This window comes from Amblyomma mixtum, chromosome 2, assembly GCF_055824585.1.
Source record: "Amblyomma mixtum isolate Tamu chromosome 2, ASM5582458v1, whole genome shotgun sequence".
Classification (NCBI taxonomy): domain Eukaryota; kingdom Metazoa; phylum Arthropoda; class Arachnida; order Ixodida; family Ixodidae; genus Amblyomma; species Amblyomma mixtum.
Window position 1 is genome coordinate 89,572,384 of NC_143013.1, and position 21,220 is coordinate 89,593,603.

At 49.0% G+C, this 21,220-nt stretch overlaps 1 protein-coding gene across 1 annotated transcript; it reads left to right on the forward strand.

Moving 5' to 3' along the window:
• Positions 1-9,919: 9,919 nt before the first annotated feature.
• On the forward strand, positions 9,920-20,791 carry LOC149360094 (neprilysin-like). The gene is made up of 6 exons (XM_089567784.1): positions 9,920-10,018; positions 11,724-11,996; positions 13,424-13,685; positions 14,854-15,050; positions 17,084-18,000; positions 20,359-20,791. The coding sequence occupies exons 1-6, from the start codon at positions 9,920-9,922 to the stop codon at positions 20,789-20,791; spliced, it is 2,181 nt and encodes a 726-aa protein (XP_089423910.1).
• Positions 20,792-21,220: the final 429 nt, after the last annotated feature.

A 21,220-nucleotide genomic window follows, 5' to 3' on the forward strand; every position in this document is an offset into this window, starting at 1 on the left:
GTGCATTCCGCAGACCTGAAGGGCGCATAAAAGGCACATGTGGAGATTAAAATTTTAAGAGCGTGAGCTCTTACTCATCCCGTTTCGAGATTTCGTGGGGTCTGCTACCATCCCGAGATCACAGCGCGATCTGTGGCAGCGACTACTCATCACGTTTCGAGATTTCGTGGGGTCTGCTACTACCCAGAGATCACAGCGCTATCTGTGGCAGCAACTAGAAAACAGTACACCTCGCACTGAGACTTGTAGCGCCATCTACAATAGCTTTATAGAAAGAACCACTTGCCGCGTGCCAATGATGACGTCACAGTACAATATGGTGGATAGAGGTGGAACTATGTGAGTATGAGTGTTATAGAAGAAGACAGTTCGTCTAACCAACCAAGTGCAGAATTTCATGAAGGGGCCAGTGAAGATGTTAAGCAGTGATTTGTGTGCTGGTTGCAATATGTACAAGTGAAATGTTAATGAGTGTGTTTGTCATATGGGAAAATAAACGTCCAAATTCGTATTCCCATTGGTGTACCTCCCTTTAATCTCATTCATATCAATTCTAGTAAACCCACAGCTAACGCTCCTTACTTCAACGTTTTCCAGACGGTGGCGGCCTTTTTTTAAATCTTAGGATTCGCCAACGTACGCTGATCTAGAGGTAGATGGAAGCCAAATTCACGGAGCTAAACTTCGCAGCTGCCTTTCTTACTAACTTCGACGTGCTGTCTTGGTGACGGTTCTTCTTTTCGATAAAACCCAAAATACAGAGCCCTCTGCTTGGTGCAGCTTTCAGAATCCGGCTTCGGGAGGTGCTATGTTCGATTCCCGCTGCCGGATGGGCACTCACCGGTTTTCTGAAAAACGGTACCATCTATGCCGCTGCCTAGTGCTCGGATTCCTAGGGCTGAATGGCTTGAAAAAGAAGCGTGCGCCTTCAATTTCGTCACTGCGGGCTTGAACATCCACTCTGAAAAAGGGCCACGATGGGCTTTTATCGCACAAGGCTGAGCTTGGTACCTCGGAGATGGATTTTCCATCGAGGGAGTTGAGGGGACAAAAGCCTTTTTCCAAGCATTTACACCAAACTTGTACCCATCAGAAAACCGGTGAGTACCCTGTGGCACTGGGTATCGAACCCAGCTGTACCGCAACGCCACCGCTTCGGTTTGTGTCGTGTTGCTCCTGGTCTGTGCGTATATGCGCTAAAACGTTTTTTACGCGATCATTATGCACCAATTCAAAAAAAAAAGAAGTTTGAGAGCAGCACATGGCACCGATCAAGATCTGCCACTGAAACTAAGCATGCTTGCTGAGAAACACTGTGTGGGATAGTCCCAAACAGGGCTCCATCGCGCGCTTGTACCACGCGCCTCACCAACGCGGCCACCTGCCGGCGTACCTCAACTCCCAGGGTGCATCGCGGCGTCGTTTGAATAGCGCAGCTGCTTGTGAAATCGGTCTACTGGCGACGGAATTTTGATTGTTAGGCGATGCATCATCCCGCGAACACAACGAAGACAGATGAGCTTACTAGACGTTGGGACGTCTCCATTTTCGCAGGCTCAGCACAGTGTATAGCAAAGTTTACCAGTGCAGTTCTTTCATAAATTGTAAGATTTCATTGTAACAGTATATATATCCGCACATCTCCCGTAGGCAGCCTTGCATATTTTTTTGCTGTTAACGATTATGCTAACGTCAAAAGGGTTCCCCTTTGGTTTTCTATGGCAGTCTTAACTGCACGATGCGAGGGATGGAAATATATCAGAACGATTTTGCGACTTTTCAAAAGAATACACAATTACCTTCAATATCTCTATACCAGTACCTTAGAATTTTCAATATTCAAAATTCTTGCTCAAGAATTTTGGACGCGTAAGCTTCAAAATGAAATCTGAGTACATAGCTTAAAATGAAACCTAGCTTCAATTGACAAGATCCACGTACTCATTGCACACAACAAGGTGGGCTTCTTGAAATGAGCTTGTTGGTCTATGGGGGTTTAACGTCCCAACGCGACTAAGGCTATGAGGGACGCCGTAGTGAAGGGCTCCGGAAATTTCGACCACCTGGGGTTCTTTAACGCGTACTGATATCGCACAGTACACGGGCCTCGAAAATTTCGCCTCCATCGAAATCCGACCGCCGCGGCTGGGATCGAAGCCACGTCTTTCGGGTGAGCAGCCGAGCGCCATAGTCACTGTGCCACCGCGGCGGCTTTGAAATGAGTTTGTGTTTTTATTCTGGGCTGACAAAGTGGTCGAGGGCTGCGTACTCTCGACCACTTAACGCGACCTCGTGCCAAGCTCTTTCCGGCGAATAAAATGTTTTACAATCAATTAAATGAACTTGTATTTTCATTCTTAAATATTACACAGCTGCCTCACTTGCCTCTTTATAGCGTACCGTAGAAAGGAAACAACAAGCAGATTTTTTGTCTTAGACGCATTGCTTCCATGGCGGTGGGTACATTATGCACGGGTAGCACGTACCTACATTCCAAGACGGGTCCGCCGCGGTGGCTCAGTGGTTATGGCGCTCGGCTGCTGACCCGAAAGACGCGGGTTTGATCCTGGCCGCGACGGTCGAATTTTTTTGTGCGATGTCAGTGCACGTTAAAGAACCCCAGGTGGTCGAAATTTCCGGAGCCCTCCACTACGGTGTCTCTCATTGCCTCAGTCGCTTTGGGACGTTAAACCCCATAAACCAAACCAAACATTCCAAGACGGATGGGCAGAGCGCTTGCAGAAAGCCGTCGCAGTTAACGAGACAGCGTTAAGGCTCCCGTTCTGCAGAAAATGCCGCATCGCTGTCGTGAGCGGAAAATGGATCGAGGTAGGACGGTCCACGTGGCAGGTGAGCCACCTAAGTTACGTGACCTTGTGACGTCATCCCAACCTGCTTACAGGATTGCGAGCAAACTGCGCACCGTGGCAGGTCGCAGTTCAATTATTGTTGCGGAAGCAACACTGCGCTATAGGTGTGAGCGATTTTCGGAGTCCCGGAGAGCCCCAAATGCACATGCGCGAGGAGCGAGTGTGAGACAGTTACTGAGTAACTTCCTTTCCTCAAATACAATTTTCATTTGCTTCATTACGGCCCCTCTTTATCTTTCTTCTTTCGCTGCCACTTCCTCTTTTCCTGTACGGTGCGGTTCAGGTGTCCACCGAGATGACAGAGAATTACTGCGCCATTTCCTTTCCTGAAAAAGCGTTGCGTTCAAAGGGCAAGGCATCGCGCCGAGTGGGTGGTGGCGTTCCGTGGACTCCCTGGCAGCGCTACAACACGCTGTCGCGTTCCATTCCTAACGGCGAAGCTTAAGCGTCATTAATTAGCAGTTAATTACTACGTAGTAATTAATAAGTAATTAGCCACTAATTAGTGAGTTGTCATTACTTCGTAATTAGTACTTAATTATATGTAACGTCATCCAGAGGTGACGTCACCAGTTCTACATAGGCAGTCAAAGTGGTGCGGAAAACACTCGCCTCAGTCAAATTGCCCCCTGAGATGCCGCCGCCGCTTCCGCAATTCTAAGATAAGATAAGATAAGATAAGATAAGATAAGAAGTTTATTTAGACAGGTACAAGTGTCTGGGAGAATGGCGAAAAGGCAGTAAGATGCCTGGATGCCTGGAATTCTACTCTGGATGACCATTGGTCAAGCCACAGCCAAATTTTTGGTTGATAGCGAGAGGCTGTTCGGAAGGAGCAACCACCTGAGTGGCGGTCAGCAAACGCGTGGCACCAAACTATCGCGTGGTGCGGAAATAAACGCGCCCCGTAAAATGCTTCTTTCAGCTAAACGGGAGCATTGTTCGAGCTCAAATTTCGCATAGAAATGGCATTTGGTCGGCAGAATTGTTTAATACCACGTTTGCTTGGGGTACTTACCCGATTTGAACAGAATAAGTCGGATATTCACATCGTCTGCGGCGACGACGAAGGAAATTAAGCTGCTCTGTCAGCTATCGCACCGGTGGCGCCATATCGTTTGTTGGTCGTGAAGAATCAGCAAAGGAGGGGGATTCGGGGTGGTGGTGGTGGTGAAAAAATGGCTGAGGCTGAAGTTGGTTAAGCCTGGAGAATGCGAAGCATCATCGTGTCGCGTAATTTGGAGGCGCACAACCACAGCGACGGCGCGAGGTGGGCCCCCGTTTCTCCACTGTCGTGACGTCATCGTGTCACGTGGTGTGACGTTATGTATCACGTGATTTGGAGGCGCACAACCACAGCGACGGCGCGAGGTGGGCCCCCGTTTCTCCACTGTCGTGACGTCATCGTGTCACGTGGTGTGACGTCATGTATCACGTGATTTGGAGCCGCACAACCACAGCGACGGCGCGAGGTGGGCCGCCGTTTCTCTACTGTCGTGACGTCATCGTGTCACGTGGTGTGACGTCATATATCACGTGATTTGGAGGCGCATAACCACGGTGAAGGGCTGAAGTGGTAGCTAAAGCAGTATGCTTCGCATAAAACATTTATCGTGGAATACGTTTTTACAGAGAGGTGATTGGGGTAGGCCCTATTGGCTCTTTCCCCTAACAATACTAGGTGGAGCCCCTATTCCGGGGCCCCATTGGCAAGCAACGCCGCCCGCGTCCGGTGAACCAAGGCCTTTTGGGTCTTTAGGTCCGGACGCTCTTTCGACTGTTTTTTTAATGCTCACAAAACACTTAGCTTGGCAAAACTAAGTTTCAGCAAGTTAAGTTTTTTGCGAGCATTAAAAAACAGTTGAAAGAGCGTCTTAAAACCTCCCGAATCCCCCTCCTTTGATGATTCTTCACGACCAACAAACGGGATGGCGCCACCGGTGCGATAGCTGACAGAGCAGCTTAATTTCCTTCGTCGTCGCCACAGACGATGTGGATATCCGACCTATTCTGTTCGAATCAGGTAAGTACCCCAAGCAAACGAGGTATTAAACAATTGTGCCGAAAAAATGCCATTTCTATGCGAAATTTGAGCTCGAACAATGCGACCGTTTAGCTGAAAGAAGCATTTTACGGGGCGCGTTTATTTCCGCAACACGCGATATACTGCACAGGAACTCCACGAATGGCCGTGAGCCGAACACATCATTAGAATGGTTTAAGAACCGTCCTGTATGCGGAACCTCTGCGTTTCGATGGAGCCGAGAAAAATGGCTGCGGCTTAGGTCACCTATAAACCATGCTCATAACCATGCTATATAATCATGCTCATGCAAGCGAAAGTCACGACATGAAGCCACGCTACGGCCCATTGCTGCGGTGCCGCGTGCCTGCCACAACGTTGTCAGCGCTAACGCATGCAGCCCACATCTCTCTCACCACCCCACTACCTCAAAACGAGATTGAGGCGTCCACTGACCCAGGGAGCCAGTTAACCTTCCTTTCCTCAAAATCATCTGAGTCTAAAACGTTGTCAACGCCTACGCCAATGAACACAATGAACGCCGACGGCCTATAGCTTTGTAAATTGGGTTTTCAGGAAAGGATATCGCAGTATCTGTCACATATCTCGGTGGACCTGCTTCAGTGCCACGTTTCTGCCACAACATTGTGAATGCAAGCGCATGCAGCGCAACCTGTTACCTCCGCCACGTGCCGCCGCGGTGGCTCAGTGGTTATGGTGCTCGGCTGCTGTTCCAAAAGACGCGGGTTCGGTCCCAGCCGCGGCGGCTAGAATTTCTTTGGAGGAGAAATTCTAGAGGCCCGTCTACTGTGCGATGTCAGTGCACGTTAAAGAACCCCAGGCGGTCGAAATTTCCGGAGCCCTCCACTACGGCGTCTCTCATATCCTGAGTCGCTTTGGGACGTTAAACCCCATAAACCAAACCAAACCAAACCTCCGCCACGTAGCTTAAAGCGCGACTGAGGCGTCCACTGTCCCAGGTGGTTACTTATGCACTCTTTACCTAGTTTTCGAAGCTTCCGCTCAGAAATATGCGACTATTACAAATCCACGCACCAAACTCTTCCCACCCCGTGCAAAGGGCTGGGGAAGGTCAACGAGCGGGTACTCCTGCGCCTGCTCACCAACACGATGTTGTGCCCGGAAACTCTGCAACATTTCGATCCTCAATTCGACGGGCGGTGCTCACACTGTGGGGAGGTGTCTGACACTTACCACATGGTGTGGGCCTTCCAGCAGAACCCATCCCTACCCCCTATCCCAAACCCCACCCGAGAGGACTGGCAGGCGACCCTGTCCGGTTGCTGCACCCTCGAGGCCCAAAGGGCCTTAACGCAGCGCGCCCGGGCTGCGGCAAACGCCAATGGGGTACCTGTCTAGGCATCCCACCTAGTGGTTGTAAGGGCGTGACCCTTCAGGTCACGACCCCCAACACCTCTCCCTATGATTTAATAAATGTTTTCACCACCACCACCCACCTCCTCATCGGTGTCGGCCGCCCGTTTAGTGTGTTTACGCTCCCCATCGATTGTCAAATCCCTCGCACGGTTGGCAGTTCCGACCGGATGATCAGACTCGGCCCGCCGTCCGCGAGAAGTCGTCGGCTCCAACCGACTCGCTTCGTCCATAGCGAGAAAATGGAAGGCGCGCACGCGAGCGGCGCCTTCGCCTTCTCACGCGAACGGTGGCGAGTCACGTGACCACAGCTTGCAAGACGACGGTCGGCGCAGCGGCAGCGGCGGGAGGTGGTGGTGGAAAACATTTATGTACAGGTATAATACAGGAGGTTATGCATGAGCTGACCCAGAGGGGGCCAGCCCTTACAAATACTAGGTGGAGGTCCCTAGTTCGGGACCCCAGTGGCATCGACCGCCGCCCAGGCTCGCCCGACCAAGGCCCGTTGGGCCTGCAGGTCAGAGCAGCCGAGAAGGGTCGCCTCCCAGTCCTCCCGGGTTGGGTTGGGGTGAGGGGGGATAGCAGGGTTGGAGGGGCAGGCCCACACCATGTGGTAGATGTCCGAAGACTTCTCTGCACAGTGCGGACAGCTGCCCGAGAAAGAAGGGTCGAAGTGTTTCAGAGCTGCCGGGCACAGCAAAGTATTAGTATACAGGCGGAGCAGAAGCCGCTCCTCCGCCTTTAACAGACCTTTACACGGGCGGGGATAAAGACCATGGCCAGATTGAGTAAAATGATGTCTTTGAAGGTGTAAGCTGGAATAAATTCGAGTTCCTGACCGTCAGGGTCGGAGGGGAATGTCCGGTGAGAGAGCGCGCGGGCGGCGGCGTCAGCTGCCTCATTTCCCTCAAGGCCCATGTGAGCGGGAGCCCAAACGATACGCCGGTGCGCGGGGTCACCGGTGTAGACGCTGTTTTGAAGAATGCGGCGGGAGCACGACCGTAGCTGCGGCCACGGTGTAAGAAATATTTCTTACACCGGCCTTGCTGCGGCCTTGGTGTGAGAACGGCTGCGGCGAACCACGTGGTTAGTCATGCGACAGACACATCCTCACCCCTCCCCCGCTTCAAGGTCAGATGTGGCCTCCCGGTGACCTTAGCTCCTGCTAGGCCAGTAAAGTTCGCTTTGAAACAAAATACGGCAGTGTGCTATGCAGCGACAAAACGGCCGCCGCAGCCGTAAGCCTCTAGAAATGCAATTCTCGTAGCTTTTCAAACGCGTAAAACCAGTCATGGCGGTAGATGAACAGCTAGAGTTAGGAGGACGCAGCTGAGCTGAAAGGACGCAGCAAACGGTGAATGCATCCTTGCTTATTAAAGCGAGAAGGTTCCTGGAAAGGGCTTGTCCGCGTTAATAGCCATTACGCGCCTGGGATCACATGACGACGCCGTGCGCTCAGCCCGTGCCTCTATATAACTTCGCCATTATTGGAGGGTACACTTAAGCTCCGCCTTAAGGGTATGACGGGGTAGCATTAGCGGGTTAATGCCCATATATGCAGAATTGGTCATCTTCGACTTTACATTCATACGACTGTTGATGTTGTCATACGACGCCCGGTGCAGTGGTGCAGCGGGTTAAGCGATGCGCCACTGCCCTGCGATGGTAGGTGCTACCACCGGTAATTAATGTGCGACCCAGGTTTCTCTTCCTGAGTAACCTCTCGCTACCAACGATTTTATTTACCAGTCACCTACCACAGTGGTCAGCTTGTTCACAATACGGTGGGTAGATTGTGATGACGTCACAGGTCACGAGACAGTTGGCCCACCTAGGTTGTGTCTAGGGAGATTTTTCGCCCCTACGCCAACGCTAACGGCACTGTAATTTCGGCAAAACGGCAATCTTAAAACTATTGCGTTAAAAGAACCGGAAGCAGCAGCCATTCGTATCAGACTCCATAACCTTGAAGTGCAAAAGCGAGAGACTGAGGCCACCTGAAAGAGAAGATCCAGCTGTTACAGAACAGCATGCTGAAGTCGCTCGCCTGCGATTGGCGCATATAGCGGAGTCATTTCATCGCGCTTTCACTTCATTGCACTGCAGCGAGCGTATTTCTGCATTAGCACTTTGAGTAACCGCCATTTAAATTTTTTCTAAGTTCTCTCTTGTGATTAGATCCCATAAGCGGTAGTATTTCTGCGGTTATAAATAAGTAAGCTCGTCATATTAGTTACTCACATTTAATTTCCTTTGGGCAGTTTTTCGCGTGACTCCTGTAAAGCTCATGTTGCAATCTTTACAGTCATTTTCATCGTTACGTGCTCAAGTACTCCCCTAAGGTTTCAAAAGGAGAGCTGTCTAGTTTGTAAAACGAGTCAGAGCATTTTTTCGCTTTTCATGCAACGGCAAACCTTTTTGTCACTTGAAAGATATGCACTTTACTCCCTCGGTTTCGGCACGATGACCTTCTAAACTATAATATGCGATTAATTTATAAGCACTTCGTTCTTATACAGCTGTTCTCTTTAGGAAGACGATGAAGAAGAAGAAGCCCGAATCGTGGGAGTGTGCCATTGCAGAAAAGGCTGACAAAGACAGCGAATTCTAAGCCACGAGCTACTTTTGTAAAACTGGAGCTTGCATAGACTAGAAAGCACTGAAGGGCGTTTTGGAAGGCGTCCCCATCGCTGAAAGGTAAGGCAACTTTTCTAAAAACTGCTTTGTTCTTTCAACCTTCGGACCGTAGTGGGTTCATGTGATCCTCGTTTTGGCCATCCGTAGTGGTGAGGGAAAAAATTAGTTGGAAGATCTCCGGTCCTGCACAGATGTTCGTTTTCATAGGGTTGTTTGTGCGGTTCGTTTCCATCTTTACTTTACTTGGAATGCCGTCAGCCGGAATGCTTGTTCTGAGCTAGAATCCAGTTTTCCTAGCTGTTTAGCGTGAAAGTCTTTAATCCCATGCATTCCTCGCGCAAAACGACTCGCATCATATAAGGCTGCAAGATAGAGCACTGCCAGCAACGAGCCCCCTCGCAGAAGTCCTGACCCACGGCACCGTGCTGTGCTCAGGAACGCAGCCAAACCGCACCCAAAGCAGAAATCGCTGAAGTGATTTTCAGTCAATTACTTCATTTAGCAGCGCTACCCATAATATAGTTCGTTTAGGGAGCAGGAAATAATTTCATGACTGCTATTTTCAATCATGGCTTGGAGCAGCTTCACAAAAGACAGTAACAACATATATGATCTATTTGATTAATACTAAAGCATTGGCCAAGACATTCAGAGCCACCAGGAAGTGTTATGTTTTACTCCTTTATTACACATTTATAAAACGCGGTTATTCCTCCCCCCCCCCCCCCCCCAATATTCCCCTTGTAACTCACGCAATTCAACCTACATTTTGTTGCCCAAATATTTCGCTCTCTCTAGCATTTCTGCAGCAAAAGGTCGTTATCACTTCTGTTTTTCCTAGCCACACAGTATAAAGAGGATATATCGTTGTGGGCCAAGTTCAACATGCATCCAATATTTTGTGATTGTGATTCGTCCACAGATTCACTCTTAGTGTGTGCTCCATCCGGAAGAGGTCGTTCGCATCCAGGTCCATTACTCAACAAGAGTATAAATGGAACCGGTAAACGACGCCAACAATGAGAACGTAAGGCGCAGAGGTGGGGAGGAAGGCTCAGCTAAGCGACGCAAGAAAAAGATCAAGGAATCAAAGGTTAGTCGACAGACTTTCAAGAATTTCATCATTGTTATAAAATGAGCTTTACCTCTTCACCTTGTAGCACGCTTGTAAGCAAGCCGCGCTTCCCTGCTTACTGCCGAGTGACTACGGTATCATGAGGTGCACTCTGCAATTTTTGAGCGTCTCGTGCCATCACAAGTAAAAGTCATGGCGAAAATGCGTGTACAGTAGACCAGATGTAATAGTATTTCAGGAGAGGACAAATACGGGCTGGTTGGTACATGTTTTACGAATTGGAAAAACAGCGCAATCAAAGACGAGACACAAGAGAACGACAAAACACCAGCGCTGACTAACAACCAAATGGTTTATCGCTACAGGTGAGGCAGCATATAAATGAAATGGCACGAGTAAAAACACAAAATAAGCATGAGAGAAAGATACCGCACAACCACACAAATTGTCTAAAAAAAGGCACGTCACTGATTAAGATACACAAGTTCCTTTGATAGTAGATTTATCGATCAGCTGCTGATACAGGTGTTACCGAGCTTTCTGATATGGCAAGCCTCCGAAATGAGCCTTGTGGTCTCATCTTTATAACGGCGATGATAATGGTCCGATTGAGGTGCGCCTCGCAATCTTCACACTCAGCACAGTGCACAGCAAGATGGTTTCTGCGAGACTTGTTCTCTATATCTTTTGCATGTTCACGCAGTCTATCGTTGATGCATCGTCCCGTCTCACCGATGTAGAAACTGCCACAGGATGTAGAAACTGCCACTGCCATTAGTCAGCGCTGGTGTGTTGTCGTTCTCTTGTGTCTCGTCTTTGATTGCGCTGTTTTTCCAATTCGTAATAGTATTTCATTCCTAATGATGAAGGAAAAATGTATTGCATATGTAAGCGAAAAGTGCAGAACATATTGCATTCGGGCTTTCATAGGTGATTTGTACGGCTTGGAGAGTTCTCTGTAGCACAAAAGAAAAAAAAATGCAGGGGACCCTTAAGCTCCGCCTTAAGGGTACCACGTGACAGCGTTAATGGGTTATTGCCCATATATGCGGGATTGGCAATTCTCGACTTTACATTCATAGACCCCTGGGAGAACTCACAGCACGCCCGGCAAAGTGGTACAGCAGTTAAGTGACGCGCCACTGCCCTTCGATGGCAGATGCTGCCAATTCGACCCATGTTGTCCTTCCCAAGGCCACCTCCCTTCACCAATCATTAATTCAACTGCCACCTGCCACGGCGGTCAGATTTCTCGCAATCCGGTTGGCAGCCTGTGATGACGGTTAAAGGTCAGGTGGCATACGAGGCCCACTTAGATTACTTCTCCGAAGATTTTTCGCTCTCAACGCCGACGACTATGGTACCGGATTTTCTCTGCAAATAGCGAGCCTTAACCCTGCAGCTTTAAAGATATGTAGGCATGGGACCTCATGAACATATGACACTTGTCCTTTCACTCAGAGAATGCTCAAGTTGGGAAACACTTCAGTGGGCTGAGTTTCCTCTTTTATTTTATAGATGCCACATTTTTCGAGTAGCTCCGCGAGAGTCGCGGCGGCTGGATTGCATGTTAGCCGTTGCTACATGAGCGAAGCTCTCTCGACCTAGTTGCTTGCAGTACGACTTTGCACCCGCTCTATTCAGTGTACTTGAAAACATTGACAGGTCCCGTGATGACTTTTATGACGCGTCTGATGCAAATCCTTTTCTTTCTGGTCCCAAGGAGGCGCAGCCAGGGAGTGCCTCGGTGTCCCCGGTTATCAAGCTCGAGAAGCACAGCGTCTCTTGGGTGACCCTGGTGTGCGCACTCGTTCTCTTCGTAGTCGTCGTGGCTGCGTTGACAGCCCTCGTCGCCCGACAGCTGGCATCCCGACACGCGAACAGCGACGACGTCTGCGCCACAGAAGACTGCATCAGCCACGGGCGAGCTCTCCTTGCCGGTCTCAACCTTTCCGTCGACCCCTGCGTCAACTTCTACCAATACGTCTGCGGTCATGTACGCATCATTTATCATTGCCTAGTTTTCGTGCACCAAAGTGGAAGAAAAAGTATTTTATGGTAACATTTGTGTGAATCTATTCCTAGGTAGAGAATGGCTCTAGTCAAAAAAGACGTAATGGGGCGGCGGAGATGTAAAACTGATGTGACAGTCGACTTTGCGAGTAAAGGCACTGAGTTACCATATCGCCACGATGGAGCTTCGTGACACTCAGAGTGATGACACCACGTCTAGACCAGTGGCCCTGGTAAAACGCTGCCGCCTTGGCGGCCGCATTCCGACATAACGCGAACATGACCAACGAGGTGGGTGCATTGTGCCGGGGCGTCTAAGTAAGTGGCGACGTCGTCGATCGCGTTTCACTCCTCGTTTGCACCGGCATATCATTTTACAACATCCACCGCTTCCGCTTCGACTTGATTGTGAAAGCGATCGAAGTGGTGAAATTGGATTCGCGTGCAAAACGCGTCGGCAAGAAAAGGGAGTAGGAGCAGAGCGTAGCGAACGCTCAACACGTGAAGTCCGCATTATCTGCGAGTGTTGAATGCACTACACCACGTTCAATTCTGCTCTCCGGTCTTTTCTACTCCGCGGCAGGAAATGTGCAACGGCTCTAGCGATGGACCACACTATAGGGTAGCGAAATGCATTGCTGCAGAGATGCAGCTTGCCTAATATAAGTCCTACTAAGGGTATATAAATGCTAGAGCACTTTAACAAGACCCAGGCTGAGTGTGCAACCTAGCTTGTACACAGCAGCATAGAGCTATAGCTACGTAGTCACCATAGCGCGCACGTAGTTTGGGCAACTTTTGTGTCCTCTATAAAAGTTACGTTACAGTATTGCTAATTATTTACCTATGGCTGATCTCCGGGACAACCACCATTGTTATCACCATAATCAGCCTCACTACACCCACTGCAGGGCAAAGGCATCTCCCATGTCTCTCCATTAACCCTGTCCTGTGCGAGCTGCGGCCACCCTATCCCCTCAAACTTATTGATCTCATTCGCCAACCTAAATTTCTGCTGCCCCTTTCTACGCTTCCCTTCTCTCGTATAGACCACTCAGCTACACTTATCTCCGTTATCTTGGCTTCGCTTTACATGCCCTGCCCAAGACCATTTGTTCTCCTTTATTTCGACTGGGATGCCATTAATTCGCGTTTGTTCTCTGATCCACTCTGTCCTCTTCCTGTCCCTTAACATTATGCCTGTAATTTTCCTTTCAACAGCTGGCTGGGTTGTTCTGAATTTAAGATGAATCCTTTTCATTAGGCTCCACGTTTCAGGCCCATAGGTGAGTATCGCTAAAATACAAGTGTTACGTACTTTTCTCTTGAACGGATATTGGTAGACTGCCATTAATGATCTCAGAGAACCTGCCAGATGCGCTTCGTGACCACTGCTCGTAAAACATTCAGGTGGCGCAAGGCTCCGATGAAGACCGGGTGTCAAGAATGTACGCCAGAAAGGTGGATGACTACATGCGGTACAGGAGCAAACCCGTAGCCGACAACCAAGGCGTCGGAGCACGCCTCGAGGCCATGTTCACGCCGGCCCTCGACCTGTGCCTGCAAAGGCCGCCCACGGCGGACCCAGCACCATTCGTAGAGTTTATGCGTGAACGGGGACTAACGTGGCCCTATGGACCGGAACTGGCAGATAACAGGACAGAAGAAACAGGTATGTCGCTTTTTGAACGGGCCCGTTAGCCTTTCATTTGCAGCAAAAAATTCAAGGAGGTGCTTCCTCTCAAATATCGGGGCAGTGCAAAAAAACCCGCGAGGAAAGCTCAATTTTTCTATAGGACCAGCGCCTAGATGGCACATGGCGTTTTTCATCTTGGACAACAATAGAGTAATGCCAGTTTAAAAATTAGCGTAATAGTTACACAAATTATTTAATGAAGTGGAATACGGCCGCAGATCGGATGGCAAGAAATTGTGCAGTAAATTAATAGTTAATCATTTCTCAGACGTGTATACGTACTTCCCCCAGTTATGTAAATACAGAGTCAGTTCCAAGCAATCTTGCCACCTCCTAGCGCAGTATCGATTTGTGCAAATGATAAGGACACTACCGTATTCAGTCGCACAAGGAGAAAAATTGCCAAAATGGGCACACCTCCTAGAGTCGCGTTTAAAAGTTGAGCAAGTTATAACTTCCAAGGTATAACTTTTTTCTCTTGTAAGAAACGCGTTTTCCAAATCAGCATAACTGTTAAACAAGTGCGTTTACCATGCGAGGGAATATGTAACCATTTTCGTTCAGTTTACTGCGATGCGGATGAACACAGCCTATTGTCGAATATTTCTTTGAAGCTATTATGCCTTCAAACTGATGTGTCAGTAGATGTGTATTTATGCATGTCCTGGCGCCGTATTTTATAGTTGTCCTTTTTTCGTTCTTCATTTCGCTTCCAGTTGGTCCTCTGTGAATGGTCATTCAGATCTACCCGCGGCTTTGAAGCTTCTGTGGAAAGCGACCAGGCTATTGAGTGGTTGGCGACAACATTGGCTGCACAGCCAGGGTTTATGTCCGGCCGCCTGCTGGTGACACAGTGCTGCGATGCAACTTACCGTTGGCTGCATAATGCATTCAATTTCAGCCAATAGTATAAGGTACGGTCGCCAACCACCCAATGGCTGGGTCGCTTGTCCCAGACTCTTGAAAGCCGCGGGTAGATCTCAGTGACCGTTGACAGAGGACCGAATGGAAGCGAAATGGACAACGGAAAACAGAGAGCTCATAGAATACTACCCCTCGTAACACGCTGTGTTGAACTGCTTATTTTATCGCATGATTGGCTTCGAGTAGCATAAAGAACGCGATGCGTCGTGGATTCCAGCAGGCAACCCGCTGTTCCCGATCCTGGTGGACCTGTCGCTCAACTGGCGTGTCTCCCTTTGGTTCGACGTGAATGTGATGCACTCGGAGACCGAAGGTGAATTCATCATCACCTTGGACGAGCCCGGGCCGGTTCCTGTCCTGCGCATGGAGCAGCTTGGTATGCTCGGAGACGACGCATACGACCGCGTTGCACAGCAGGTACGTAGGACTCATCAGGGGTGTTTTTATGATATCCTACGTGCTCATGCGGTAGGAGGAGTTCCACGCCCACCTTTCTGGCTGCCGGCTAGCGCTGGTGAACAGCCACAAGGCTAGGCTGCAGGCAGCGAAAATATACTCGGTAGCAGGTAGGTGTGACAGCCGTTACCGCAGCTCGGTTGGTAGAGCACTGTACGCGATATACAGAGGTCGTGAGTTCGGATCCCACCGGAAAACACATAGCTGTTTTTTACTTTCCGCAAATTATCTTCTATATAAAATTATAACAAATGTAGGTAGGTGTGACAGCCGTTACCGCAGCTCGGTTGGTAGAGCACTGTACGCGATATACAGAGGTCGTGAGTTCGGATCCCACCGGAAAACACATAGCTGTTTTTTACTTTCCGCAAATTATCTTCTATATAAAATTATAACAAATAAATATCCGTTGTGGTCAAGTTCCGCTACTCAAATGTGTCACTGCGGCAGAAATCATTGTTGTGGAACACAACCAAAAATTATCCGCTAAGTCTTCCTTGCTTTCATTGGGGGCTAGTATCTGTGATACGGCGAGACGGTAATAATTGTTATAATCAGACTAAATTCATGACATTCTTAACGTGTGATATTCAAAAAGCACTTTATTAAAATTGTTCTTGTCAGTACTGTTGGACAAAGGAAGTAGTACCGTTCAATACTCGCAGTTTACCGTCTTATGTATGCAGCCAGCAGACACTCGGCTTGAGTATAGGTAGATGTTTCATTCTGGGTTTTACGTTCTTGGTGAGCACGAAGACAGTGAGCGGTAAAAATATTAGAAAACAATTCCCAAGCTTCTGTCACTGCCAACCTGCTGAGAGGCTCCGTAGCAGGTGTTTTAATGGCTTTGAAATGGCTTTAAACGCACCTTCGAGCACTTGGTCTGCTGTGATTGCGGCAAACCCCTTTGAAAATGCGCCAACTAGTCTCCGGAACCCGAGTCTTCCGGAAACAAAACTAGACTTAAAGTGCTACGTTCATCACGGTCCAGAAATATGAGTAATCTATGAGGATCTTCAGTCCTGTCAAGTTTGCGGTTATCCCTCCTCCCCAACATGTCTGACGAACTGGCCCAAAGCTTCCCCTTGTTGAAATATGAGTAACTTTGGATTGATGCTAGCTGTAGGCGGAACCAGCGGAAACATACTCTAGAAGGGCTCCAAGAGTAGCGCGAAAGAGCATTGCCTCAATAGGACAGCAATAGAAATATTCACACAATTAATTTCCCAATGACCAACGCTATAAATAAAAAAACGAAACATTCCCTTATGCTCGTTCGTTTCTGTGAATGTTGGCTTCCTTCATGCATACGTGGAACTCGTTACCGGCTGACATAGTTGCTGAAACTGAGTTATCACATTTCCAAACAAAACTTTCAGCACACCTTGGTGTACAAAAATCACCGTGATATTTTCAGTATTGTTGAAGAATTGTGTCTTATATGCTCAACATATGTATCCTTCAGCGACTGCAGTGCTTTGTACTTACAATTTGTTTTAGTTATTCGTTGTATTTGTTAACTACTGTGTACTGTGTGCTTCCGAGAGAAGCAATGAAGGTAAATGAGAGCAGCAAAGGCTCAATTGCAGTGCTGACGGGTCGAAAGGCTGCCGTGGGCACCGGTGTGAGACCATGCTTTGGAGATCACCTGGGGAGGCATCCATCTTGCTTAGGACACAAGCTGGCTCCTGATGGCTATAATGCGTGGTTACTGACAATTTGCATGCATTTGTTTAGCAAAATGCATCCTTGTGCAGTGCGATATTATCGCACGTTCAAGAACTCCTGGTTGTGTAAGTTAGTACGGAGCCCTTCAATATTGCGTCCCTCACCTATGTGTCACTTCGGGACGGAAACCTCAGAGTTTCTTGCAACTTAAACATTTTTCTGTGTATGTGAAGTGCTTTCTTCGCTTATTGTGCAGCCGCGTGAAAAGATCGCTTTCGTCTCTGCCAAACTCCCCTGAATAAATTTTTTTTCACTTTCACCTGCAGGTGGCAGCGTTTCTTTCTGGTGGGGCGGTGACACTGAGCCAGGCGGAGCTAACGGACTTGCGGCTTGACGAAGGCATCGTGAGAAACACCTTATCATTCAGACGACGAGATCCCGAAAGCGACGGAGCAACTGAAGCTGACGCCACCGTTTCAATCAAGGACGTACTACATCTCACGAAGGGCGTTGGGGCCCAGGAGTGGCTAGGCACCTTGCAGAAGTTACTGCGCGGTGCTGTCGGTATGGGCCTCTCCGCCGACACGCAGGTTCTGGCTTTGAGCCGGGCACGGATCCACCACGCTTTCATTATGCTCGAAGATCTGCCCGTCGAAGTGGCACTTAACGTGACCGGCTGGATGTTCTCCTACATCTACATCTGGACGATGGACTCTCGCTTCGATTCTTTCACGACAACCGGAACCACGTACAGCAAGGAGCGCAGCACCAGTACACTCTGCTTCCTAGGCGTGCACGAGATGTTTGGCCTCGCTCTCGTCGCTCCTTACTTTTCAAGCCTCTACGGCACAGAGGGGCGTCGCAGCGTCGAGGACGTCTTCCGTGCTGTAATGAATGCATTGATATCCATCATCAAGGACACAGATAGCGTCACTGCTTCCACAAAGCAGAGAGCAGAGGAGAAGTTGAGTCGCCATATGAAGATCCATCTTTGGCCTCCGGAGCCCTTTTTCCGTCTGGACAAACTGGATGACATATACGCTGCTTTTGCTACGGAAGCCACGTCAATGTTTGCTCTCTGGGTTCGCACAAGGACGGCGCTCCAGGCCTCGCGGACTAACCGGTACTACGGGAGCCTTATGACCGAACGGGTCCGGTGGTTCGCCGGAAGCACCCGGTACCTCTACAGCCGAAATTCGTTTCATATGGGTGTGTGGGCTGTTCTGGCCCCTTCCTACATGAGGTAAGCATTAAATATGGCGATACCATAGATAAGTTTTGAGTCTCAAAATCAAGGCTGCTATAAGGGCCGCTTAGCTTCCTAGCAGAAAACGTTTTTTTTCTGAGCCGTTCTCTTTATTCACAGCATCGATAGCGCACTTAAGCTACTAGAGCATGCACAATGGAACAAAGGATTCTTGGGCGGTGCATAATGAATGAGTTGTGTGTGGCTAAGGAAACATACGGTATTAAATTGTACCATTTTGCATCAAAATCTTTTGTTCTTCGCACCCCTAAACGCACCCGTCACTGCTTCCGACAAGGAAAGCTGTCCAATGGTGCCACAACCACTTTGATCTTTCTGAAGCAACCAATCCGAGCACTGACTGCGTGAAGGACACAAAGGGTCCACAGGTCCATAATCAGTGCTCGAGGGTGACTTTAGGACACCAGCAGCTGGGTCACCTCTGCGTGGTCGTGTTCGGGCTTTTCACAAGTTTTGCAGTTTCTCGCTTTTAACAATACCACTCAATGACCTCGACATACTGCAATACATGAACTACGGGCAACAAAATATGCGGATATAATGCAAAACTAACAGCGGCATGCATAGCGAAGCCCCCAAAAAAGGAAAGATTTAAGTGAGTATGAACCATAACAATCTAGAATCTAGAAAAGATCGTACAAAACATGGAATTGTAAAGAAAGCCACTCATACCTACTGGGAATAAATAACTGTTGGAGGTGCAAAAAAGTAAAAAACGTCAAAAAGAATTGAAAATCTGGATTGCAAGAAATACTCGGAATATTGTGCTATTAGTGCTGCTGATTGTGAAACACCGCGTGCAAGAAGACGGAACACTAAAAGAGAACAGGAAGCACAAGAGAGTGCTCGCAATTGAGGCGGAACCGGAAGACTCGTCTCCTAGGTGAACATGCAGGCCTCTTTCAGCACGTGTCAAAAGCATGAAAACAAAATCGTTGGGAACGCATTGTTAGCTTTAACAAGACGTGAAAGCGATAACGGGCGTGGATTTCCCTGCATGAAACACCTTATGCGAAGCCCTTTGTAGTTAATCTCGCTTGAGCGTTGCCAGTCGCGACGAAACTTCTATAATATCTTGTGACATCCGGTGCTTTTCCAGCTTGTCTGTCTCCCCTTTTCGCTGCTGAATGCATGAAAGTTTTTGTCAAAAGTATACAACCCAATGGGTTTGCTTCTAAACTGTTTTGCGCGGCTACCTAGCACGTCTAGCAGTCCAAAGCTTGGCAGCATTGAGAACTCGAAGCCATGCATGGTTCAAGAGAATATGGTCGCTTAGGATGCATAGCTAGGCACGCTGCAGGCACCGTAAGCAAACCCCTTGTGCTGTATACTTTTTACGGGGATTGTACAGTCTTTATCAAAAGTTTACAACCCAAGGGGTCTGCTTCTGAGCCCCGCAGCGCAGCTGCTCTTCCATACTCAGAGACCCTAATCTCACGAAGGAGGGAGGAACTGACGTCCTCAACCCTCTCAAGCTTTAAAGTTCTTAAGAGCCGCACTGCACGGCTTGGAAGCAAACCCCTTGGCCTGTATATTTTTGACGAATGCTGTACATATGTGGCGCATAGGTAGCGCGCTCGGGTAAGGACCAATGGAGCAGCGTGATGGAATGGCGTTACGACCCTGTAAGCAATCAAGAATTTTATCGCGACACCTGTATTTCATTTTTCGGCTTCTTGTAGCACATAAAAGCTCCATAATCAGTTAAAGTAGCCTCTTTGTCATTAGAACAGGGTACTCTATCGATGCAGGCTAACTTCTGTTTGTCCTTACTCTCCCTTTAATATGAAGACCTTTATAGACACCTTTAGCACGCAGAGTACCATGTTCCCGCTACAGTTACCTCGACCGAGTACCAGGCGCCCGCACGCCGTCAGTGCGCATGAGCAGGTTGCCTTGAGGGCACGAGATGGCGCCAGGCACGCGGCAGCTGCGCGGACGCCTGCCGCATCGGGGCGAATCAGCGCGCGCACACTGGCGGTGGGTGGGCTACCTGTGCGTACGGCAGCATTTTACACTTTACGTTAACGGTATTATGGAAGACACAGTTAGCATATTGTGCACAGTGTTACCATTACTTTACCGGAACACCGGGAGCCTGCCCACCACCAGTGCGCACGCGCTGATCGGTGCCGATGCGGCAGGCGCGCGCGCAGCTGCTGGGTACCTGGCGACATCTGGCGCCGTCGAAACGATACGCGCATCCGAACTGACGACGCGCGGGCCCCGGTACTCTGGTTATTTAGGTAACGGCAGCACGCTACAATCCATGCTAAAGGTGTCTAAAGGCAGATGTAACAGCTGCAGATCAAAACTTCCTTCTCGTCGATGCAGGCGCGGCTCCGACCTCATGACATTCAGCGGCCTGGGATTCCAGATTGCTCGAAGTCTGGTTCGAGCTGTGGACGACCGTGGCAGGATGCTGAACGAAACGGGCGACGCCTGGTCGGCGTGGGAGCGGCGACGCAACTGCTCTATCGATTTCGCTACCAGGCGCGAAATGCGCGATCTGTCCGAACGATTTGCCCTGAACGTGAGCGTACGGGCCCTCATCGACAACACGCCCACGAGGCGTGATTCCTTCAAGATTCCTTTCCTGGACTCCATGACCGGAAGCCAGACTTTCTTCGTGAGCTTCTGCAGCCACTTCTGTGGTGACGAAGAGCGGGCATCACTGTGTGACGTTGCCATGAGTTCTGCAGTATTTCGAGACGCCTTTCACTGCAAGGACCGCAGTATGCCAAAGTCACACTGCGAGTTTTTGTGACAGTTACTGAAGCGGCGTTATTTGGCAGAATTCAAGGTAAAATGCACTGTACTAACAAAACTCATCCTTCTGGTGTGTGGTGATGGAAAATACATCTCGGGCTGTGCCTGCATGCTTATGACCCACTCGGCAAGAGTGGCCTGTTTTGCATTTCGATAAACATACAATTAAAAATCGCCAAATGCGGAAAATATCTTCTGCCTGGGTAGAATCGTTATCTTGTTATGAAGTTCCCCCACAAAGCATCGCCTGCCATTGATCGAATTGTAAAACGATAGCAGCGTTTGTTTCCGTTATTCAAAGGCAGCTGACCCCCTTTTTTCCACTCAATGCTTTTTAACGAATGTGTTTAAAGACGTCGAATTACTGCCATAGAGCCTTCGCTGCTACTCCGGTCTAACGAATATTCGTTAAAGTAATTAGCTGGGC